At 52.9% G+C, this 24962-nt stretch overlaps 2 protein-coding genes across 3 annotated transcripts in view; one reads left to right on the forward strand and one right to left on the reverse strand.

The window, feature by feature from the left end:
• SPG7 (SPG7 matrix AAA peptidase subunit, paraplegin) lies at positions 1 to 18481 on the reverse strand. 2 transcript variants are annotated; one of them, XM_070761765.1, is made up of 17 exons: positions 18242 to 18481; positions 18100 to 18160; positions 16832 to 16963; positions 12678 to 12919; positions 11404 to 11543; positions 10318 to 10420; positions 9696 to 9821; positions 9356 to 9518; positions 8746 to 8919; positions 7683 to 7807; positions 5663 to 5765; positions 3631 to 3741; positions 2750 to 2865; positions 2517 to 2673; positions 2208 to 2371; positions 1872 to 1949; positions 1 to 963 (listed from the first exon to the last, which is right to left on the reverse strand). In XM_070761765.1, the coding sequence occupies exons 1-17, from the start codon at positions 18395 to 18397 to the stop codon at positions 754 to 756; spliced, it is 2361 nt and encodes a 786-aa protein (XP_070617866.1). In that variant the 5' UTR covers positions 18398 to 18481; the 3' UTR covers positions 1 to 753. The 2 variants fall into 2 exon arrangements, with proteins under 2 accessions (XP_070617866.1, XP_070617867.1); XM_070761766.1 differs by lacking the exon at positions 2750 to 2865 and having other exon boundaries at positions 18242 to 18457.
• Positions 18482 to 21827: 3346 nt separating this feature from the next.
• Positions 21828 to 24962, forward strand: part of ANKRD11 (ankyrin repeat domain containing 11) — a 122128-nt gene continuing 118993 nt past the window's right edge. Inside the window, exon 1 of the mRNA XM_070761760.1 lies at positions 21828 to 21999. The gene's annotated coding sequence lies outside the window, so the exon portion shown is untranslated. The remainder of the gene's footprint in view (positions 22000 to 24962) is intronic.

Below are 24962 nucleotides of genomic sequence, written 5' to 3' on the forward strand. Positions count from 1 at the left end.
TCTGCAGCACTTCTGAATCTTTATTGAAATACAGCAGCCTGTTGAAAACCAAAAACACGAGCCTCCAGTGTGAAAAAAGGCAAATACATGTATATACCCTAAAATCCCACTTCATTTATGCTGCAGTTCCTATATTTGAGAAATGGGTTTCCACCAAGATGTTGCCAGACAAGCGTAGGGAGCTTGTGGCTTCACTTTAGATGCTGCTGAGCCCCAATTCTCAGCCGCCTTTGCTCCCTCCCCAAGAACCATTCAATGGTGTTGCACGTAGCCAGGCAGGAATTGGGGGGCTTAACCGGAATTCTCCACCAGAACAGACTGTGATGCTGGTTCCTCAGCAGACCGCTAGGCGGCAGGCGCTGATCACAGGAGGCGGTGGAGCCTGGCAGAAGGGGGCACTGACCAGCAGGACTGAAATACAGTAGTGGCTTTTCTCCACTCTGCAAATGCAACAAGGGCCTACGACTTTGAAACGCTCTAGCATGCTTCTCTGTAGGGAGATTGCAACCCAACGGTTCTAGTGAGGACAGGCAGAGAGCTGGGTCTGCTCCATGACGGACGGGTCACTCAGAGCAGCTCCAGCCGAAACCAAAGGGGTCTCCAACCAAGGCGATGCTTCGGGCACTGTCCACCGCTTGGCCTGCCTCCTGCCCTCACCCCCTGTCCTGGGCTGGATCCAGGATGCGAAAACAAGCACGCTGGGTGCTTCTAAGTTTGGAAGGAAGCCCTGAATCCCAGCGGCTGCTCCTCGCTTCAAACGGAGCTCAGGTGAGGCTCCCGCTCCTCCTTGTAGGGGGGCCGCTGGGGAGGCGCCTCTTCCTCTCCCCTGTCCTGCTTGTCCCTCTCGGCTTCGATCCAGCTCTGGGGAGAGATGGTTTTCTTGGGGCCGTGCGGGGGAGGGCCGAGAAGGGCTTCAATGTCCTCGTAGTTGATCACTTCTTTCTCCAACAGGGCATCGGCCAGCTAGAGGGGAAGAGTGGGCAGCGCTCGAATAAACACGGCTCAGCAGGAGCTTCCACATTTGACACAAAAGTGGCACAGGGACCCGATGCCCAGCAATGCACCCTCAAGGGGGGGGGGCAGAATTGGGCCCAGCCCAGGGAAAGATTTTAGCCCCTCCACCACTTCCAAAGCTGGGCTAGTTTTGGGGTCAACTACAAAAGGTTTTGCATCAAGGAAACGTGGCTAGAGAAAACGCTTCTCCCCTGACCGGTGCGTTCCAGCTGAGGGGCCAGAAACCGCTGCCCAGAGCAGGAATTACTCTGCCTGTGGGGAAATCGGAGAATGGCAAACCTGCCACCTTTTCTTTCGAGAATGCCATGTGTCTGGAATATCACGACCTGCCTTTCCTTCCGCAACACCTACCACTAGATATTCCAGAATCAAATCACAGACTGTTCTGGGAGAAAAACAAGAGGGTCCAGAGACGTGGAATGCCGTCCACATCCTTGGCCATCGCTGACACTGCCCAGGCCAGAGATGAGAGGGGGCAGAATTCTCCTTCTCTTTCCCTACCATAGAGCCAGCTAGCCCAGGGAAGGGGGGAGGGCTGAGCATGTGCTCCCTGCTCCTCAAGAGGGAATCTGACCCGCTTCAGAAAGCCTCTCTCAGTTTCTTTGGCCTCCCAGGCCGCTTGGCTTCTTGGCTCCACCTGTCCCAAAGGAGGCACCTCTTCTGAAAGGTCTTGGGGGGTCCTGCAGGGAGGTCACCCGAGCAGAGGCCTGAGTTCTTGGGCAGCTTTCAAGCAGGAGTGTCATTATGCCTTTCATACGATCCTTGCTCTGAGATTCATTACACCTCACAGGAGAAGCTGGAAGGGAGCAACCCCTACCGGCCGGCCCTGACTCCACAGAACTGTGTGAGGGCCTTACCATCTTCAGTTTGTCCTGGTTGTCCATCAGCAGTTTCTCTGTGCGCCTGTACGCTCGGGCTATCAGCAACTTTGCTTCCTAGGAAAAAGAGAAGCGTGGAAGGAGTGGGGGCCACAGGGGGATAAAGCCACTGATCCCAACCTGACAGTGAAAGCCCCCAGCCGGGAGAAGAGGCGGCTGATGACCCAGCGTCCTGGCCCTGACTGCCCCATAAGCAGGATTAGGCCACCTGGACAATCTTCCTGCCTGGGGAGCCGTGACGGGGAGGGGTCCCGCTTCAGGAGCCCTGCAACTCGAGAGGAGCCGGTCTCAGCCTCCCCGGGAGACCTTACGTACGTGGTCCATGATTTGCTGGAGCCCTTGGCTGAAGGGGCGACGTCCAATCCCCGGACCGCTGTCTTTCTCTGGGAAGGACAAATGGCCGATGGCAGGCATCATTCCGTACTGTTTGACCATTGAGTAGGCTATCCTGGTGACCTTCCGCAGGTCGTCTTGGGCCCCTGGTGGGCGGATAAAGACAAAGGCAACGCTGAGAAGGTTTTCAAAGGCGGTCAAGGGGATTTTTAAACATTTCATCTGAAGGGAGGGAGGGAGGGAGGGACCCACTGCTCCTGGGAAGCCAAGGAGCTTCCTGGCCCTCCTCACCTGTGGTCACTTTGTTGAAGGTGATGGCTTCTGCGACTCTTCCCCCCAACGCCATGCATATCCGCTCGAAGAGCTGGTCCTTGGTCAGTAGGTACTGGTCCTTGGGCAGGATCTGGGCAAAGCCCAGCGCGGCGTTTGTGCGGGGGGCTATGGACACCTGGAGGAGGAGGAGGGACCGTGAGCTGACCGGCCTCGCTCTGTGTGTCCATCTTCGTGGCAGAGAGCCAGCTTACCTTCAACACTGCTTCCGTGTGCTCCAGTAGCCAGCCCACCAAGGCGTGGCCCGACTCGTGGAAGGCCACCACCCTCCGCTCCTCCTGCGAAAGGATCTTGCTTCTCTTGGCAGCTCCTGTGGGGGGGTGGGGGGGGGAAAGCTCTCTGTTGCCCAGGTTCTCTCCCGCATCCCCTGTCCAAGCGCCCAAAAGCCTCTTGTGCATTTTGAGTCAGGAGGCGGCCACGTGGAGAACAACACTTGCTGGAAGAAAGGCCACAAAGGCCACACAACCACACCAGCCCACAATCTCCCACCTGAGACTTACAGGCCCGTTTCTAGTTTTAACTGCCATTAAACTGCCATTATGGTTCTTTGGTTAGAACCACACAATTTCTTTCCCCAAAGAGCTGGCTGCTCAGCTGAGGTTTCCCAGCAGAAGGCCTTGCTCTGCCCCTCGTCCACTACAAATCCCAGCAAGGGTGATTTGAACAGGCCAGCCGCTGCGGAGACTCCCCAACCCAGAAGGGGCTAAAGGAGGCTCGGCTTCCACCCGAGGGTCCTCACTGCAACATAAATGCCAACCAACCACCCCCGGTCTTGGCCAGCAGCCCGGCAGCTGAGATCCGTCCCCTTGTGTTTAGAGAGGTCCTCTCAAAGCCAGAGGACACGTTGTTCCCCAACCACAGCTTGGTCAGAGATGAGGATCACTCGGGGGAGCCTGGAGGTCCACACCAGATCCTAAATGAGCCGGGACGCAGACCCAACACGCGTGGCTTGGTTGGTGACCACTTGGATGGCTCTCCCAGCAGAGCTCTGCTCCCAAATTGGGGCTGAAGAACACAATCACTCCCCACCCCCCACCCACGCACCCCTCACCAGGAAGGAAAAACGGAAGCTCACCTGCAATGACCCTCTCCACTGCACTCTCAAAGCTGATGGTGTCAATGGATTTGTATCCCTCTCGGGCAGCGTGGAGAGCCGCCTCGTTACAAATGTTGGCAATATCGGCTCCTGCGGAGGAAACACCACGACTCTCAGCTGGCTTTTGGAGCAGCAGCCAAGGTGGGATGCTCAGTGGGGCCACCCACCCACCCACCCACCTCACAAGGCAGAGAGGCGCCAGCAAGGGAAAGAACGCAGGAATGCCGCATGAACCCCAGCGACCAATCAGGTCCCACAGAGTTGGCTTTCTCCGGGTCCCGTCGACTAAGCAATGCTGTCTGGTGGGCCCCAGGGGAAGAGCCTTCTCTGTGGTGGCCCAGGCCCTCTGGAATCAACTCTCACCCCGGAGATTAGAACTGCCTCCACCCTCCTCGCCTTTCGTAAGCTCCTGACAACCCACCTATGTCGCCAGGCATGGGGAAATTGATATACCCCTCAGTTATTATGCTTTATGTATGGTCCATTTGGGTTGTTTGATCGTTTTTTACTATAAGGGTTTTAAATACTGTTTTTAATATTGGATTTCTACTCTGTATATTGTCTGTTGTGAGCCGCTCCGTGAACTGTGAACTGAGAAGCCCAGGGGTGGCTGTGCAAGATTGATCATGTGACTGGGGGGAGGTTTAGGAAGGGGGCAGCCGCAACTGCTGTGTGAACTGCTGCCCCCCCCCCCCCGAGCCCCAGCTGGACCCAGTCCCTCTCAATCCTTCCCTGCAGCCCCTGTTCAGTTTTTGGAGGTTGTCCTGCTGATGGAAAGGAAGGCAGGTGGTCTCTCCCAGGACCCTTACTAATTCCTTACTACAGGGTGTCCAGGGGAAAAGCAGTTGCAACTCGTGGATCTAGTTAAGGCGCAGTCGTAGATGATGTCACGCCAAAGGGCTCAGCCCTGGAGAAATATCAGTAGCTGAGGAAGCAGGTTCTTGCCACCGTGATGCTCATTTTTGCTGGACTCTGCCAGGCAATTTGATCTTTTTTTTTTTACATGATTTTCCCCTGACTTTTAAACATTTTAATAGTTTGTTTTCCCCCCTGATTTATTCCGTTTTTTTCATGAATTCCCTGATATTTCCCGAATCGCTGATTTCCCTGATAATTTCCTGATTTCCCTGTTTTCCTGGACACCCTATTACCAATATATTATGATGAGAGGATGACCGTAATTTTTACAAACCCTTGCATTTACCAGAATGCATTTTGGGGGATGTGTTTGGTTTTCCACTGTTATCCCCATGTCTTTCCCTCCAGGGGCTGGAGGCTTTGCACATGCTTCCCTTTATGGCTCAGCATGGCGCCCGGTTCAAAGGCAAGCGAGGTCTCCCCATGCTACTGACACCACATCAATCCCCCGCTGCCCTGGAAGTTATTTCTGATCTGGTCAATAGTCCTTCGTTTTCTCTTATTTCTCTATTTGAACCTCATTCATTACCAGCATCCAGGGTTTTTTCTCTAAATGCCTTTTTTTAAAAAGAAAAATCAACCGTGGCATTTTATTTAAATGTTTAAAAACCCAGAAGGCAAGAGGTCCAGCAGAAGGAAAAGGAAAGGCAGCCTTCTGGAGTGGGAACCTGGGAGTGGGGGCTGCCAGGGGGTCTCTGCAAATGAGAAACAGGAGGCAGCCGGCAGCTGGGCCTCTGACGGTGCAGTCTAAGCAGGATTCAGACCGCAGGCCAGGCCTGGCAGTCCACATGCAGAGGAGCTCCACATCTGGGCAGCAAGGAGTTAAGCGGCCCAACCCCAGGGTGCTCCCAGGAGGGGAGGGGGGAGCCCGGAGAACCAGCCTGGTGTGGCCCTAGGGGGGCTCTGACCTGACTGCAGGGGCTGCTGGGGGAGAGGGGGCACATCTGATCTGAGTTGGGGGCTGGGCTGGGCATGCAGAGGGGGCTGCTGGCTCTCTCTTCCCACAGGAAAGACCCCCGTGGCTCTGGGCAGGGGGCTTGGAGAAGCTGGGACACCCCCCCCTCCACACACACACACACACACACACACATACCGCTGAAGCCCGGGGTGAGTTCAGCCAAGCGCTGGGAGTAGAAGCCGCTGGGCTGGGACAGCTTCAGCCCCTTCAGGTGTTGCTCGAAGATCTCCCTTCTCTCCTGCAGGGGGCAGAGCGGAGGGGGTGCTGGGGGGCCACCAGGTCCTCTCAAGGGCAAAGGAGGGCAGACCCTCCCCTCTCCCAAAGCCTCCCCCCCCAGCCAGGACAGGCCTGGGGAAGGCCGCTCTCAGGCTGAAGTCCAGAGGGAGCCTGTCTGGGTCTCGGACTTGGCTGCTCCACAACAGGAGGCCTCAGGTCAGCACAATGGGGGCCCTCAGCCAGAGACGGCCGATGCCAGGCTTCTCTACGCCCAGCCCCCCCCCCCCCAGCCCTGCCCTCCTTCCCCGGGAGAACAAAGGGAAGAGCCCGTCGAGATTAATAATAATAATAATAACAATAACAACAACAACAACAACAACAACAACATGTCATGCATGATATAATAGTACGTCATGTATAATATGTCATGTATGGCTGAGGTCTGAATGTATACGACTGATTTTTTAAATATTGGGGATTTTAGGTTAGTTATTTACCGTATTTTTTGGAGTGTAAGACGCACCTTTCCCCCTCCCTAAAAGAGGTTGGAAATTCAGGTGTGTCTTATACTCGGAATGTCGCTTTTTCGAAGCTTTTCCCCCCAGCCCTAACTAGGTACTAACGATATTCCCAGCTTTTATCTTGCGGTTCTTTCACTGTTACTCTTTGCAAAGAATGTTTTCCAAGTCCTAACTCTTTGCAGGGTTTTTTCATTGCTCTAACCTGCTACAAATAAGTTTCTTTCCAGCCCTAACCAGGTGCTAACAATGTTCCCAGCTCTTACAGGCTTGCAAGCTCTTTCATTGTTACTCTCTCTGAATAGGTTTTTTTTTGAAAGCTGTAACCAGGGGATAAAATACTGTGCTGAGGCTGAGCAGACTAAGGATGCTAGACAGAACCTGGTAAGCAGATTCTTTCCCCTATTTTCCTCCCTAAAAACATCTTATACTCTGAAAAATACAGTAGTTTAATTAATTGGATTTGCCATTGAATTTTATTGTTATCATATACTGCCCCCCAAAATAAATGGAACACTCCAATAACATATCCTAGACCTGAATGAATGACATATTCTCATTGAATCCTTTGTTCTGTAGAAAGTTGAATGTGCACAACAGCAGGTGACATTCATTGTCAATCAGTGTTGCCTCCTAAGTGGACAGTTTGATTTCACAGAAGTTTGATTTACTTTACATTGTGTTGTTTAAGTGTTTTCTTTATTTTTTTGAGCAGTGTATGTTGTAAATCAACTAATAAACAAACAAACAAACAAACAAACGAAAGGACAGAGAGATAACAGAGTTGGAAAGGACCTTGGAGGTCTTCTAGTCCAACCTCCTGCTTAGAGGGCTGCCCACTCCCCCCCCCCAAGGCTGTGGCTCTCATCCCCCGGCTTTTGGGGAATTTGGTGCACCCCCAACCGTTTCTCCATCGCCCCGCTAGCACCAAGATAGTGAATCCAGACTCACCATCCCTCCCCTTCCTTCGAGGCCTGAATGAAAGGAAGGAAATTGGGGGGGGGGGGGAGATGACGCTGGGCCTGTGCCAGAGGGTGACTCACTTGGCTGGTGGCTACAATAGCCCTGATTAGAGGAGGGGGCTCAGCTGCCAGGATTTCCGGCTCCTTCTCCCTTTGGGGCAGCTGTGCAGCTCCAGCTCCCGGTGCCAGATCAGATGAGGCATCGGAGGAATTTCAGGCCAAACCAGGGAAGGGGAACGGAGCTGACCCCCAGGGAGAAGCGCTGCCCCCCCCCCCTGCTTCGAGTTCAGGGCAGAGGAGGCTCCTCCAGCCAGACGGGCAGGAGCAACAAACGAAGGCAACACCTTGATGACAACACGACGCAGCGTGAATCATCCCGAAAGGGAAAGTGGGGCGTCCAGGCAGGTGACGTGGCTCAAGAATCTAGAGGCGGCCCTTCCCCCACCCCTGCCAGAATACCTGCAGAGTGGGCAGATCGATAAAGATGTGGCGGTCAAGCCTCCCCGGCCTCATGAGAGCGTTGTCCAGGATATCTGCTCGGTTGGTGGACGCCAGCACGATGACGTGGTCGGTGGTCCCCATCCCTGCAGAAGAGAAGCGGAGGGACCTCAGAGACCTACAAGGAGGGGCCTCCTCCTTTGCCACAGCCCCTCCGGGGACAATGCGGCGTGGATGCTGGGCCAAGAGGCGGGGGGAAAGCGGTGCTTATAAGCCTTTGTGTGTGTTTGTGAACCTGAGTTGTGTAATGATAAAGTATAGAAGAGTGTTTCCCAACCTAGGCCACTTGAAGATATCTGGACTTCAACTCCCAGAATTCCCATTTGCTGGCTGGGGAATTCTGGGAGTTGAAGTCCAGATATCTTCAAGTGGCCTAGGTTGGGAAACACTGGTATAGAATGTTTATTTCGGCCACTTGCCTGCCCTCTTCCACTGAAAACAGAACGTGCGTTAGGCCTGTCAGGCCTGTTTTTTGCCATCTAGAGACTTTCGTGAAGCCTGGGGAGGGCGAAAACAGCCTCCCCCGCCCTCCGGAATCAGCTGGCCTCCTCTCTTCCCTCCTCAAAGCAACGAAGCCTTTAAAAAGAACCCCCCCCCCCTCTGAAAGCTGGGAGGAGCCGGGCTGTCTTCCTGCCTGAGCTGGGAGTGTCTCCTGGCACAGCCCTGGAGGAAGGGGACCGGAGCAGAAGGAACGGCTTGAATTGCTCTGCTTCCCTGGGGGAGCCATGAACTGCTGCCCCCCTTGGGCTGCACGTCTCCCTGGCCAGCAGCCTCGAGTGCAGCCAGCACTGATGGTCATCTTCCTTTCCGACCAGCCAACAGAAAGCCATCAAAGGAGAGGAAAACAGCAGAGCTGACAATGAAGGGAAGCCCAGGCCGCCAGATCTGAGGAAACAGGCAGCAGCTTGGGGAAGGAGTGGGGGGGAGGGGAAGTGTCCTGGTAGGAGAGGCGCATTTCCTTTAGGGGTGCCCTGGGGGGGAAAAAGACCCCCAGACTTCAAACGCTTCACCACGGAAAACTGACCGTCCATTTCCACCAGCAGCTGGTTCAGGGTTTGCTCCTCTTCGGTGTTAGAGAAGCCGGACATGTTTGTCGAACGCCTTTTCCCGACCGCGTCGATTTCGTCGATGTAAACGATGCACGGGGCACAAGCCCGGGCTTCCTTGAAGAGGCTCCGCACCCGGGCAGCACCCAGGCCTGCAGAGGGGCAAAGTGGGGGCCAGCTCAGGCCGAGGCCTTTTCCAGATTGCCTGGAAGGGGGAGGGAGGGAGGGCTGGGCTCCCAAGAGTTTCCGCTCCTGTTGGCCGGGATCCTTGCAGCTCTGAGCCCAACAAACCCAAAGGCCGCTGGGCCTGCAGGAGCCGGCAGAGGGCCAAGCAGCCTCAAGGGAGCAGCCCAGGACGCTCGGCTGGTCAAAGCCCCAGGGCTTGTTCAGGGGTCTGGAAGCCCCTTGAGAGCCACCCAATCCTCCCAAAGAATTTGGGGCTCCATCAGGGTCAGTGGAAGCGCGCAGGAGGGAGCCGCAGCAGATCAGGGGCCATCGCCACAAGCGTCTCAATGAGGAAACCGGTTCGAGTCCCCTGGGAAGCATCTCCTTCCATGGGAAGCTCCTGGACCGAGAAAGAGGACTCACCGCCAATCACCTCCACAAATTCGGAGCCAGCTATGGCCAGGAAGGGCACTTGGGCCTCTGTAGCCACCGCTTTGGCCAACAAGGTTTTGCCGCAGCCTGGCGGCCCAAGCAAGAGGGCCCCTCTGGGCACTTTGGCCCCCAGCTGGAGGAAGCGCTCCGGACTCTGCAACCAAAAGAAAGGGACGGGCAGTGAACCTCTGAGAGACCAGGTGCTGTCCTCCTTTTCCCCCCCGGGGGCTCAAGGGATTCTGCAGCCTCACCAAAGACTCTGGTCTGAAGTTTCCCCAATGCCTCCCTCTCCTCGGCCTTCCTGCTCCCCCTGTCCAGTCATGTCTTTTACCTTCAGATAATCCACGAATTCCTTGACTTCCGTCTTGGCCTCGTGCAGCCCTGCCACGTCCTTGAAACTGATCCCTTTGCCAGACTTGCCATCCACAATCGTGAAGCGAGCCCTTTTCAGCTGGTTCTGCCAAGGGGGGGGGAGAGAAAAAGCCAGCTCCAAGACCCTGCCGGTGGCGGCCTTTAGAGGGGAGGGAAGCTCAGGTACTCAAACCCTGCGAACCCCTCCCCAGGACAGAGTCTAGGGGGGCTGCTTCCTGCTTTCCATCCCATGGAGGGGCTGTGCTGGCTGCTGCCCTCCAAGTGGATAGCAGGGAGATGGAGGGGGGGAACCACTCAGATTGACTAATAAAGGGCCCACTGTGCTGACAGAGGCCTGCAGACTTGCTCCAGGGAGGGGGCTGGCCCTGGCAGTCCCTGGAGCTCAGCCTCCCCACCTGAGAGGGGAAAGGGGCTCCCTTTTTGCCTCCCTCCTCCACTCCTATTGGAGGCTGAACAGCAGGCAAACCCAGCAATGGCAACCACGATAGAGGAAGACGGAGGGGCCCCAGACTGTCCAGTCTCTGACCACCCCCACCTGGAGGATGCCAAAAAACCCCTCCCCCCATGGTGAAGCTACTTACGAAGGCACTGAAGGCGCCTTCCCTTCCCGATATGCCAGCCAGCCGGAAGATGTACCAGAGGATGCCCACGCTCACCACCGTCATTCCCAGGGTGTAGAGGGCGCTGCCAGGACAGGAGCACAAGAACAAGGTGGGGTCAGAAGTTGGGAGACTGGGTTTCTCACATGGCAGAACAAAGACAGCAGGGCGCGAGGGGCTTTGGGGGACCTTACATCCTCTGGCTGCCGGCTCACTTAACAGCTCCCAGAGAGGAGGACCAGGAGCCATACAACTTCGGCGTGGGGGAAGACCCAGAGGGGAGTCCAGGCCAGACCTCTGCAACCAAGCGGCCTTGGGTGTCTGTGTCTTTCGCAGGAGCCCCTGGTGACCTGGCACAGTTTGTTGCCAGGGAGGGACCACGAAGCCACTCCCAGGCAGCAGGCCTTCCAGTTACCAAACTGGACATTTCCCCCAGGAACTCCTTTGCTCAGAGGCCTCGGGCCCTGCTCCTGCCACCTCTACGGGTCCTCCATTACGGGAGTTGGCTATGGGCCAGGGACAATTCAGCCCAGCGATGGGGAACCTTTTTTTGCTCGGGTGCCAAAAGGGTGTGCATGCGCATGATATCATGCGCACGTGTTCCCACACCCAAAATGGAATGGTCCTCCCCTTGTGCATGCGCACATACACCCCCACTGAAGCCTCTGGGCTTCCCACTGGGCCATCTTCTGAAGCCTGCGGCGGAGGGCTTGTTTCTGAGCTCCTGGTGGGCCCGTTGGCCCTCTGGAGACTTTCCTCCAGCCTAAGGAGGGCGAAAATGGCCTCCTCCCGCCCCCTGGAAGGCCAAAAACCATCTGGCCAGGGCGCACATGGCACATTGGAGGTGACACAGGGCAAAGCCTTCCGTGCCCCCAGATATGTCCCTGTGTGCCCCCCATGGTATGGGCTCGCCATCACGGACTCAGCCAGGCCGTGGCAGGATCCATCTTCAGGAGGGGGCAATAGTGCTCAGCACTCCCATCGCGTCAAGATCAAAGGACAGACCAGCGAGGAAGGCGGACAAGAGAGGCCTCCAGGGTGGAGGCAACTCAACCCCCCCCTCCATACTTTCCAAAGAAGCTGCTGCGCCTGTAAGAGACGGGGATCCGGTCGTTCAGGTCAATGTTCAGCTCCTCTTCGGCCGCTCGCAATTTCTCCTCAAACTTGTCGATGTTTGCCACCTTCATCACGTAGGTCAGGCTCAGCTTCTGCAGGACCACAAAGAGGCAGAGAAGTCCCAGCCTGGTGAGCCTGTCAGAAGCCACTCTGGCCGGGGGCTCATGGGGGGGGGGATTCTATGGAGGAAGAAAACAGCCCCCCAACAAGGCAAAAATGGCTCCTTCACCCACCTGGCCTGCCAGCCGGTCAACATCCGAGGCGACTTGAAGTCTGGGTCAAAATATTTTTTTAAAAAAATAATAACCCAAAGCTAAAGTGATTCAGAATAGCTACAATCAATCCTTTGGTCATTCAAATATTAATATTCTGGTTGACTCCAGAACTGGAACTGGAAATGATTTTCAGATCAGCCCAAAACTCAAATGTTTTAACCTAAAACTTTGGCCAACTGCTTAAGCTACGTTCTACGAGGGTCGCCCAGAAAATAATGCACCACATTTTTTTTCTCAGCCTACCGTAATACTAATGCAAAATTTTATATATACATTATTTGAATTGTCAGGAGTGCATGTGTAAATTTTGTGTTTCTTCAGACAGATAGCGTAGCTGCAGCCGTGTTTCGAAAGGGAGTCTGTAAGGGATGGACATTACAAGCAGCGTCTCATCATTGAATTTCTCACTGTGGAGAAAGAAACTGTTGGGAACATTCACAAACTTCTGCAGTCGACAGAAGTACGGTTAGTCGCTGGGCACAGAGCGGGAGGCCATTAGAAGATGGTTCGGCAGAGCTCCAAGATTTGCTGACCAGAACAAGGAGTGGTACCAACAGAGCATACACGGCCTTGTGTCTCGCCGGAGGAAGGCTGTAGAACGGGACGGAGATTATGTGGAAAAAGAGAGAGTGTAACATCCTTCTTTCTTGTGTGTCAGTTTCATTGTGTTCAATAAATAATGGTTGAAGAAAGAAAAATGTGGTGCATTACTTTCTGGGCGACTCTCCCATCTAAGAAGCCCTTCAAATGACCCAGGAACACAACACATGAGCCCTTGGCTTCCTTTATTCCTCACGCTCCTGTCGCTCAGTGAAATCACTCAGAAAAAGCCCGTTAACTTCACAAAGCGCGGGGAGAGGAAGTAATTGCGACGGAGGAATTCTGGCTACCGACTGAAAAGCTGCCCCCCCCCGCGGCCTTTCCCAAGGAAGCCCTGAGGAGGACACTCACGGGCCACCCAAAGACCACGGCCCCTGGGTGCAGGTGGATTTCCACAATGTCGCTCTCCGGCACCACCTGCACGCTCTGCACCTCCCCCTTGGCCAGCAGCTCGTTGACGAAGTCGTTCCAGGAGATGCTGCCCACGCTGGAGCTCAGCGAGTTCAGCAGGCTCATGATGATGGCGATGAAGAAGAGGACCTTCAGCCGCTCGCGGTACATCTGGTCTTCCCTCTCCCGGCGTCTCTTCTCCTCTGGGGAGAGGAAGCACAAGAGCCCACCAGGAGGAACGTTACGACAAGCGGATTTTGCCTCGGGTCACAGGCTCCCCCCCCTCCCTGTTTTTTGTTCCACGTTTCAGCCTTCCCTAGAAAACGAAGCTGGGCTAGGAAACTAGCACTTGGTTTGCAGGGGAGGGTTGTGTTTCAGCCGCTGCCCGGGCTGGATGAAGGGAGGCCAAAGTGGGGCTGGCCAGCTGGGCGGCAGGATAGGCTTATTCAGGGCCAGGCCAATGGCTGGGCAGCAGGAGAGCCTAGGGAGCGTCCTAGCCAGGATGCCAGCCCTGGTCCTCCGCAGGCAGGGGGGCTTTGGGTCAGCCAGCCAGCCTCTCTCAGACAAAATTCAAAGTGTTAGTTATGACCTATAAAGCCCTCCATGGCACCGGACCAGATTATCTCCGGGACCACCTTCTGCCGCACGAATCCCAGCGTCTGGTTAGGTCCCACAGAGTGGGTCTTCTCCAGGTCCCGTCAACTAAACAATGTCGTTTGGCGGGACTCAGGGGAAGAGCCTTCTCTGTGGCGGCCCCGGGCCTCTGGAACCAACTCCCCCCAGAGATTAGAATTGCCCCCACCCTCCTCGCCTTTCGTAAGCTTCTTAAAACCCACCTTTGCCGTTAGGCCTGGGGGAACTGAGATACTGTTTCCCCCTAGGCCTTTACAATTTATGCATGGTATGTTTGTATGTATGTTTGGTTTTATAATAAGGGTGTTTTTTTAGTTGTTTTAGTATTGGATTGTTACATGCTGTTTTTTATCACTGTTGTTAGCCGCCCCAAGTCTATGGAGAGGGGCGGCATACAAATCCAATTAATAATAATAATAATAATAATAATAATAATAATAATAATAGAGAAAGCCACAAAAGGAAAAGGGGAAACGGACGGAGCAGCACCTATGAACCAAAGGGCAAGCGGCCACCACGGCCAAGGGGAAGGCTGCAGAGAAGCCAGTGGTGCAGTGATCCCCACGACTCCTGAAACTCTGCCGGAGACCCCAGGAGAGGAACCTTCAAGACTAAGGAGGGGCTAATACCACTCTATAATGCCCTGTCAGACCACACCTAGAGTACCGCATTCAATTTCGGTCACCCCACCACAAAAAGGACATTGAAACTCTAGAGAAAGCGCAGAAGAGAGCAACAGAATGATAAAGAGACTGGACACCAAGACATATGAAGAGAGGTTGCTGGAACTGAGCATGAACATTCTAGCAAAAAGGAGGGCCAGAGGGGAACATCGTAGCAGTGTACAAATATTTGAGGGGCTGCCACAGGAAGGAGGGAGTCAGACTGTTCTCTAGGGCACCAGAGGGCCAGACCAGGAGCAATGGAACGGAAGCTGACCCAGGAGAGATTCAACCTGGAAATAAGGAAGGACTTTCTGACGGTGAGAGCGAACACCCCAACTCTTGACCTATTCAAAAGGAGACTGGACAAGTGTTCATTGCGGGTACCTAGCCCAGGGGTTGTGGTTTGAGGATCCCTGATTTAGTGCAATAGAAAAAATGTGGGCCACCAAAATGTTCTCGCAGACCAACAGTGGGTGACTGCTGACCTAGCAAACCCCAGAGCTCTCTCTTTCTCAAAAGGTTTGGAATTATGAAATGCCTTTCCTGCCCAGAGAAAAGCCCACTGCCCGTAATTCAGACCAGAAAAGTAGAGTGTCTGAGCGGCAGTCCCTTCGGGACTGGGCGGCACAAAAATAATAAATAAATAAATAAACAAACAAACAAACAAACAAATAAAAAACCCACCCTGTTTTGCCTCAGAGAATTTCAAAATAAAATACTGTACTGTGTGTCTATAACAGTGAGCTCATAATAGGGCAACTCTATCAATATCAAAATGCCACTTAAATAGTTGAGCTAGTTTCAAACTAGATTTTGATTTTCTTTCTCTCTTCCTTACTCCCATTCTTTTTCTTTCTCTTTTCCTTCCTCTCTTTTTTCTATCTGTTTCTCTCTCTTCCTCTCTCTCTCCTTCCCTCTTTCCCTCTCGGCTTCTGGGCAGGTTTGGAAAACTCTGAGTTGATGATGATTTTTAAGTGTGCGATTTCTCACTGCTCAGCTTAGAGGGAACTATGATTCAGACTCCCCGATACGGGGCTGCTCCTAGGTCATGAACTCTGTGGCATTTTTCAATTAGATCCCCAAACACATTTGTGAGTCAACGAAGGGATTTGTCTGCAGGGACAACCCCTTAAACCGGGCACCCGACAAGCATGACGGGGCAGAGGGGCAGCCCCCTCCCCACAATACACAGAGGCTGCATTGCACAACCAGTTCCTTTCCCAAAGGAGAAGGCAACTGAAAAGCAGAGCTTCACCAGCCACAGCAGCAATGCTCAAGTGAGCCCCCTTACGCCTGCAACACACTGGGTTGTTTTCTGGTATCAGGAGGGTTTAGCTGTCTGAGCCAATCCACCCCCCTCCCTCCATCTTCCCCCCCAAGACAGCTCAGGGACAGAAAGCAGAGCTGGCAACGACATAAACAGAGACTCCAGAAGTGACAAGGCCAAGCAGGAAATGGGGGGGGGGGGGGTTCTATTCCAAAGGCAGAAGGAGGAGGGGTCCTTTGGAGGAAGGAAAGTGACAGCCTCTCCCTTGGAAAGTCCGTTGTCAGAGGCTGCCCCCAAAGGCCCAGTTACCGGCCGAAACGAGACGGGAGCAGCAGCCAAAATACTCCTAAGGATGCCTGAGCAGAGATTCTGTGGGACTTGGGAGCTCTTGCGCTATTTTAAACCACCAGCATTCTGGCAAAGCCCTTTCGTCCTGTGCTGCCTCAGAGGGCTGGCCTCGCCTTCAAGGAGGCTGCAGGAAGATCACGGAACAAGGCAGCCCACTGCCCACGGACAACGGCCCTTGCAGCCTGGAAGGGCCCTCGGTGCTCAGCGCTCTCCACCAGTAACACTCTCTGGCCCGATCAGAGGAATCTCCCCTCCAGCAATCAAGGCAGGTGCTGGCTGATGCCCCAGACCAGGGGGAGAGTTGGCTCTGCTATGACTTGTGGACTTCAACTCCCAGAATTCTTAAGCCAACCGTGCTAGGAATTCTGGGAATTGAAGTCCACATGTCATAGAAGAGCCAACTTTGCCTCCCCCTGCCCCAGACCCCTTGTTCCCCCTCTCCCTCTCCCCGCCTCTTGCAAGCCCGGTCCAGGCTCCACCCTGGGAAAGCTCAGAAACCCAACTGGCCAGAGAAGACCTCTTACAAAAGCCCTTGTTCCCGGCCTAGGCAGAGAGGGTCCCAGCTACCAGGCTTCCTCCTCTGAAGAAGCTCCGTACCCTTTTAAACTGGGACTGTGTGGGAAGAGAGCTGTTTCTCCCATTCCTTTTCCTTTGCCCAATTTTAAGAATGAAACAAATTCAAGATAATGAGATGCACATATTCCCCACTCAGGTGGGATATCCGGCTCCCTTTCCCCTTGCCAAGAACAAGGCTTAGCCGTCATTGGTGACACAGCCCTTGTAGGGTCACCTGCATGAAGCACACACAGGTAAGAAAACACACCTAGCTGCTGAGGAGGAAAGGTGTTATGTTCCTTATAAAATTAAGTTGGGGCATAAAATGGGCAGGAGCCTAATTTTTTTTAAAAAAATTCAAGAACATGTCAAATTAATTTTAATATATTAATGCTCGAAATAGGTTTGTTCATTTGAGTGAACTCAGCAAAGCAAAGCAAGAAACCAGGAGTTTTTCTGGGCCAACACTGCTGATGAAACTCAGCTTGTTCAGAGTAATTTAAGAGGCAGAGAGATCTGAGCTGGAGGGAGGCTGAGTAGGATGACACAAAAGAGAAGGTGAACGTGCCTTGTCCAGACAAAAAACCCCCACAAAGCAACAAAAACATGTTGGGGGCATAGCAAACTGCGTATAAATTTGAACTTACCCTCATCTTCCTTTGGGGTTTTCCCACTAGACTTTCCCCTGCTTCGGTCATTGCGATGAGAACCAGACGTAGAAAAATAGCAGCAGGTGCCACCAGTAAGGAGGCCCGCCGTCAAGGCCACGTACTTCTGATCTGTTTGGCACAAAGAAGAGCCAGGAGTGCAGAACTGCTCAGGCATCATTCAACAAGCAGAGCTCTCAGAGTTTCCAACAAGGGTGCTCCCAGAATGGAGACAGAACCTGTAGCTCTGTCAGGTGGCTCTTTTAACCAGTGCCTGGTGGGAACCATTCCAATGGGGCACGGAGGTGGGAGGGAGGGAGGGAGGAAGGCAGGAAGGCCCACCATCAATCAGGCTTGAGGAGAAACTACTGCTTCAAAGTATCCTTTATGAGTTGCCTCTTCTAGGACCCTACCAAGTCTGCACTACTATTGCTACTAGTTTTTTCTCATTGTCCCTATCTCCCATTTCCTCTCACTTATGACTCTATGGCTGTAACCTGTTGCTTGCATCCTTAAGATTTTTATTAATATTGTTTCTTTGTTGCTTATTTGACCCCATGACAATCATTAAGTGTTGGGCCTCCTGATTTTTGACAAATCTATATTTTCTTGTATGTACACTGAGAGCATTTGCGCCAATGACAAATTCCTTGTGTGTCCAATCACACTTGGCCAAGAAAAATTTCTATTCTATTCTGATAGGACATGACATGGAGGGAGGGAGGTGGGGAGAGAAGAGGATGCTGATCTTTAGGCATTTTATGAATTGTATTGCTATAGTTGATTTTTTTTTAAAAAAATTACTATTTTTGCTGGAGAATAGCATTTCTATGGCACCCAGGAAAGGAGGAGTGATCCAAAAACCTTGAAGTGAAAGTGAACCCTTTTCAGGGGGGGGGGGTTGTTCCTCGGGAGCATCTTTTCCAGGCTCCTCAGCGGGGGAGGCCCAGAGGGCATGGGGGGGGCATCGGTGGGCCCTGCCGGACGCCCCCTCCCCAATCTGGTGACAGGGTGGGGGTGGGAGAGACAGCCCTCCCTAAGCGCCCTCCCCGTCTGCCCTCCCTGGCCAAAGGCCCCGCGGCCCCTTCTTCCATTTCCGGGGGGGGGGGGCGCCTATAGTGTTGGACGGGGGGATGTCTATTCTGGGGCGGCCCATCTCGACTGCAGCACCCGCGGCGCTTGGGGAAGAAACTCCCCGCCAACCCGCCCTTGGAAAGACAAACGGGCCCCTTCAAATGGGAGGGGGGGGCGCCGGGCGTCCTACTCACCCAGCAGCCTCCACAGCCGGGCGGGGGTCCAGGCCCTCCAGAGCGCGCCGGGCAGCCGGGGCTGAAAGGCAGGAGCGTCAGGGCAGCCCGAGCGGAGCCTCCCCGGAGCTCCCACCCACCCTCTGCCACCGGGCCCGCTCACCTGAAGGCCGCCGCTTGGCCTACGCTCCAAGGCGCTTCGGGTCCATTGGCGCGCCAGAGCCCCCCGAGCGCCGCCCGGCACAGGAGCCCCGGGCCGGAGGAGGCCGCGGCCCCCGCGCCGGAGCAGCAGCAGCAGCAGCGAGGCGGCGCCCGTCATCCCCAGGCAGGCAGGCCGCGCGACGGGAGGGCGGCGGCCATCTAGGAAGCGGGCAGCCCGGTCTCAAGATGGCCGCCGCCGCCCTGGAGGGAGACCCCGTGCTGCCACCTGGCGGGGGAGGGGGGATGAGGGGGAGGCCCGGTCTTTAAAGGGGGGCAGCAGGGAAGGGGGGGGAAGGGGGGCAGCAGGGAAGGGGGGGAGGGGGGCTGGCCGAGCACCATGGGTCCTGTGGTGCTGCAGCCCGACTGCCACCCCCACCCCCGCCCTTTGGGCATGCAATGGGAGGAAGACCGGGCGGCGGGACGGCACTCGGGCCTGGAGCTGCCCGGTGATTGAAGGACAAGAATTTTTGGGGATAATAATTATAAATAATGTACTAACTCCATATTTTTTTATTATAATATGAAAATATTCTAAAATGTATTGAAGAGGTTTGTATGGACAAAAATAGAAAAAAAAATTTACCCCCCCCCCCCAAAAGAGAGAAAGGAATAAAACTACAATAAACCTAAAAAAAAGAAAGACCCCCCACAGCCGTCCAGGAGGGGAGTTTTTCTCTCCTAATTCAATTAGTTTAATTTCATCTGAAGCATTTAAACTAAAGTGTTCACTCTGTGAATTAAAAGGTTGCTCATAGCCACACTTATGAGCTTTACGCACTTTTATTTGGAGCCTAAAGAAAATAGTGTTCCGTAAATCCCCTCCTGCCATTTTTACGGCTGTACAAAGCTCTTTTATCAGAACTGATGACAACTTTCTCTTAAATGAAACATAACAACACGTAGGGTTGAATCAATGATTTGCCACAGTTGAGCAGCTGATGAAAGGAAGTGGAGAAAGGTGTCACTGGTTCCAAAAAGGGTCATAGCAGAATATTTTTTGGGGTGGAGAGTTATTTGCACAGGGGTGTTCTTGTCAATTCTTGCAAAATGTCATTGCCCTTGGAGATGTTGATTTGAAGAACTAGAAAACCAAGTACAGTATGCTATGTTTTCTTTTAAAGAATGGCAAGAGTGACTATCACTAGTAGCTATTCTCAATCTCTGTGCTCTTGAGGGGGCCTTAATTGGGAAGTAAATTATTGCTACCTGCCTAAGCCAAAGAAAAAAGAACTCAAATCTCAGAAATGATGATCAAGAATACCATCAAACCACAATAACTGGACACACTTCAAAAAGGAATCCATCAATGATTCCAAAAATGTTTTTAAGATTCAGTCAGTAGCTTAAGTAAACATTCTTAAGCACATGAACACATCACTAGTTTTTCCAAGTCCAAGTTTATTTTTTATTTATTAGATTTATGTGCCACTTATCTCATCTAGAGGTGACTAGTTGTATGTACATGTGTCTGCATACCCAAAATTCTTCATAGATTGGAAATATTTCAGATTTGGGACATTTAATTGGATTAAACCAAATGTAAGACATTTTCTCAGATGTAAATTTTGAATTTATTTCATGGCTCTTTGCCTTGACAGTGTGATTTTGTGTACAGCTAGAAAAATAAGCAAGTATAATTTAATCTGTTACATTTATAAGCTGCCCAACTTCTGTGGGATTGTTTGATTGGTGTCACAGAGATAAGAGGGTGATGAAGATGGTGCTCTCCAACAGAAGGGGCAACCCAAGATGTGAGTCTGGTACTCCTCCTCAACTCCACAGCAGGATCACATACGTAGTCATGGTAGGCTTGGAAGTAGTTTCAAATGCTTAATTGTTTAACATAATAAGCATCTCATCTTCCAGCTGCAACAGTTTTTACAATTTAAAATCATATTGCAGTCCAAAAGATACAATACATCAAAGTATCAGGCAATGTTTTAAGGATGATAAATGATGTCATATAATTATAAAAAAATCAGTTAAATGGTACACTTGTTTAAAGTGACATTTTTGATTTTTCTAAAAAAAAAGAAGGTATAAAAGAAACTAGTTTCTTAATATAGAAAATATAGAAAATTTCTTAATATAGAAAATGCCAGAGAAAATCAGGCTGTCATCAAAGGTTTCTCTCAGAAGGAAAACACAATTCAATGTTCAGACAAACACATGAATACCACAACAGACCTCTTCTGCTTAACCTGGAGATGAGAAGGTGCTATGAGAAGGATATATAAAATCAGGCAACAGTCTCAAACTGGAAGAGGACCCATAAGGTTCACCTCTCTCCCAAAGGCACATCTTTGGAAACAATGCCTGCAGTGCCCATAGCTCACAACTACAAGTAAAACAAGTAAAGCTTGGGCTATGGATATTTTCTTGCTCCCTTGTTTCTTCCTCTTTCTTCCTCTCCTCTGCGGAATCATTGTCTCTTTCCAGGAAGAAGACATTTGGCTTGTTCTTCCCCTCGGTCTGTGAAGCTGGAAATAAATAAAATCTATTATCTATCAACAGCTACACCCAGGATTAAAATGGGCTGATGCTTAGTTCTTAATGGGTCTAAGAACCATTGGCATGGCGTAAACTTAAAATTTAAAGTGTCCTCGCGCCTCGGCGGATGGAGAGGCCGTCCAGCCAATCCGAAAGAAAGGTTTTTCCGAAGCAGCCAATCGCAGACGAGGAAGGCCGTCCGAGGAGCGCTTGGCGGGAAAAGCGCGCGCTCAGTGGGGTGCGCGCGACTGGCTCTCTCCGGGCGGTTGCCATAGAGACGGACGAATGACAGCGGTACTCGAACTGCTGCGCCACCCCGGCTCTTTTTGTTATTATAAAAAAAGGGGAGCAGGACTGTTAGATGTGTTCACCGCTTTGGTTCACTTTTGAAAACAATAAAGGCGGGGTATAAATGTTTGGGAGTGGGCTGCCCTTGATCCTATCCAGAGGAGTCCTCGGCGTCCTGCGCTCCTGCTTGGTGGATCGAGCCGCGCCCCCGGCAGCTGCCGCAGCGGGATCCGCCGGAGTTTCGGGCCAAGGCTGGCTGGCTGGCGAGCAGGGGAGCAAGGCGGCCGCTTTGCGGCGACCAGCCCCCTCTCGGTTACCCTGGCAACAGCTGCACGGGGCAGCCCTCACGTGATCTCGTCGGAGACTGGCTAATCCGCCCGATTTCAGCCAATCCCAGGGTGCCTCTCTCTCTCGCTCTCCCCCTCCCGGCAGAGGCGCCCCTCCTCCGCACGCACTCACGTACGCGCGCGGGCGCGCCCCCTCCGGGAAGAGGCCCGAGAGTCTCGGGGACACGTCACGCGCGTTGCCGTCCGCGTCCGGGCTCCGCCTCGCCGCCTCGCTCCGTCGGCAGCCAATGGGGAGGCCCGTCTCATCGGGCCAATGGGAAGGCCCGTCTCTGGCGGCGGACGAAGCGGCGGGGCCGTGAGGGAGGAAGCGGCGCTGTCGGGCGGCCGAGCGGGCTGGGCAGGGGGGCTTCCGAGCGGGCGAGCCAGCGGCGGCCGGGGAGGCAGCGAGAGCCGCCGGGGAGGCGGACGAGCCATGGAGCGGGTGGGCCGGAGGCGGCGACGCCGGCACTGCTGCTGAGGGCCCGAAGCGCCGCTCCGCCCGCCCGCCCGCCGCCGCTCCTGCTCCCTCAGGCAGGCGGCCGGGCCGGGCGCAGGCAGAGAAGCCGCCAGCAGGCCGCGCGCCGCCACGGAGAAGAGGCCGCTGCCGCAGCGCCCGGTAAGAACAGATCCCGGGCCGCCCCTCCCCCACCCCACGGGGGGTTTTGGGGGGGCGGGGGGGCGCGAAGCACGTGGTCTCGCGGAGGGGGGGCGGGGAGGGGCGAGTGGAGGCCGAGCGGCGGGCGGGGCGGGCTCCCAGGCGGGGGAGGGGGGGCGCGGCCGAGTGACAGCGGCTCCTTCTCGGTCCGGGGGGGACGGGCGCGGGGGGGCGCGGAGGGCGCGCTCGAGGTCACCCCTGCCGGCGCTTCCCCCGCACTCGGGCGGCGGCCAGGCCCAGCGGAAGGCCGCGGCGGGGGGATCGGGGCGGTCGCCGGGGCTTCCCAGGGCGGGGGGGGGCGCGCAGGGCGGGGCTTCGGGGCCCCCAACTGGAGCAGCGCCTTTGCCAGGCTCCGTGCTGCTCCTCTCCATCCTCCTCCGCCCGCCTGGCTCTGCCTTGGGCCCTGAAGCAGCCAGTCAGGCGGCCTGGGCTGCCTCCATTTCCCGGCTCCGTCTCTCAACCGCTCGGCCTCTGCCGCCCCGGGCTGGAAGGAGAGAGGAGCGGCAGCTGCGCGGGGCCTCGGGACAGACGGGCAGTCCCCCGCCCCCCTGGGCGCTTGGGCGGAGGATTGATTGCCTCCCCCCCCCCCCCCCGATGCCCTCTGCCCTTTTCCCAGAGAGCGCAGCTGCCCTGCAAGGGGGCACAAGGGCCGGTGTGTCTGCGTGGGCTCCTCCTCTGCAAAGCCTGGCTCTGTTTTGAGAGTCGCAGGAAGGAACTGCAGCCCCCCCTCCCCCGGTTCACACACAGATCTCCCCTTGTCACCAGGAAGGTGGCCCCCGAGGGAGCAGAGCCCTCGCTGCCTTTCAAAATCAGATGCATCTCTGGGGATTGTTCCAGAAAGGGAAGAGGGACCCAATAGCCTCCCCAGGCAGGCAGAGAGCAGAATAACAATCAGCTGGGGAGAGTTTCATGGCTGGGCTTAGAAATGTTATCCGGAATGTTCCTAGAATTAATTCTGCTCTTAAGAAAAATGGAGCCTGCCTCTTGGATTTTGCACCTCTTGGCCTTTCACAGTTTTTATATCTTTTTGTTTCGTAATGAAATTCAAGAGACCCTAATTTTTGAATAGAGTTTAAGTGTGTATAGTAAAACCTATTTTGACTACAGCAGAGGACTTGTATTTGAGTAAGAAAGAGTCCCAATTTTATGCTGAAAATGAATTTTTTAATAGTTATAATTGTGGGAGGCTATTTGTAGTCAGATTGAGCAGTGATCGGGCACTTCTTTATACAAGAACACAACAATTCAAAGCTGGTCCCTGAAGAATTGAGTCTTTTAGGATATAGTTCTCTATGGACTAGAGATAGTCACATAGGCAACCCACTATTTACTGCTCGTGTAAACATTCTGCATTCTCTCTTAAAGAGTTAACTGGCTAAACTGGTTGAACAGGGCTGCCTCTGGGAGGCTGGGCTTGGGGACTGCCCTGCCTTTTGGACCTTATGCCTTGAGGAGCAAGGTTGGAGCACTCTGCTTATTGTGGCTGCTGCATGTACCTTTGTGCTGAGTGATGCATAGTTGCATGCATAATTCAGTTCTCATGGCAAAGGGACATTAGGGCTTTCCTAAAAGCATTTTTACTTTTGGGGCATCCGCCATTAAAGGCTTAAATTGTAGCACACAACAAGGGGTACCATGACGTGCCAGTGATAGCACATAGCTACTTATGGGCTGTGCTTCTCACCTAACAGTAGATGTTGAAAGAATGACATTTTGGCACATAGCTGTGGCGCTTCCCATTATGCATAAATACCAAAAAGAACAATAATAGAAGGTAGCTGTGCAGATGGATCCCAAAGGTGCTTTTTCAAGAGGAAAGTTGAGTTTGATTTTTCTTTGAAGACCTTTCGCTTCTCATCCAAGAAGCTTTTCCAGTTCTGAACGGAAGTCCAGCTGTTTTTGAAAAAGCACCTTTGGGCCAATCATGACTGAGAATCTCCATAGATTGTACAGATGAAATATTTCTACGGTAAATTTCATATAGTACCAGTTTGTCTTGCTCAAAGGAAATGTGGTAGCATTAACTCTGGAATGAAGATGAGGAGAGACTATTGTTACACATAATGGGTAACGCTAACTACACGGCATAGTGGATGTTCCAGGTTTCATTAAGATAATGCATATGTTCTGGATTAATAGTATTCTTGGTAGTATTCTCTCCAATTCTATCCCTTGGCTAGTAAGATTTATGTATGGTTATAACTGAGTAGTATTGTGTTTTTTTTATGATAGGGGTTTTTAGCTATAATTTTAATTATTAGATTTCTTGTACATTGTTTATTGTTGCTGTGAGCCGCCCTGAGTCTTCGGAGAGGGGCGGCATACAAATCTAATAAATTATTATTATTAGTGTTAGTATTAGTATTAAAATCTGAATTTAAGCATTTTTTCCCAAAATCACAACATTTTGTAAAAATTACTGTGAAGAACTTAATAATTAATATTTCTTGTTTTTGCCATTCACAAAATAAAATGTCGGCTGATGTGGAAGATTCTGCTGTGATTTCTAGGAGAGGCTCCTCTTTGCCAGGAAAGAACGGTTCTTTCGTGTGCTCAGGCCGCATTCATCAGACCGTGTCATCAGTCTAGGGACTAGCCTCTTTAAAGGAACCACATGTATATATAACCCCTTGGATTTTATAGAGAGAAATGTGTTAATGCTCCATATAGATTTGCTTAATATTTTTCTTATTAGCATTTGTAAACATACGATTAAAATACAACTTGTGTGTGTGCAGTACTGAAGGTTTGTTTAGGAAACAATGAGAGTAACTGCAGTGTCAAAAAGGCAATTTGGTATGTTAACCAAAATGCAGGGACAAATATGTCCATCATATTTATGGCTATAGAACAGGGAGCGGAGTAGAAAAAGCTGCATTGTCCTTTGATTCAAACTTGATATCTGCAGCATTGCTGCTGCTACT

The sequence above is a fragment of the Erythrolamprus reginae genome, chromosome 9, assembly GCF_031021105.1.
Source record: "Erythrolamprus reginae isolate rEryReg1 chromosome 9, rEryReg1.hap1, whole genome shotgun sequence".
Taxonomy (NCBI): Eukaryota; Metazoa; Chordata; class Lepidosauria; order Squamata; family Dipsadidae; genus Erythrolamprus; species Erythrolamprus reginae.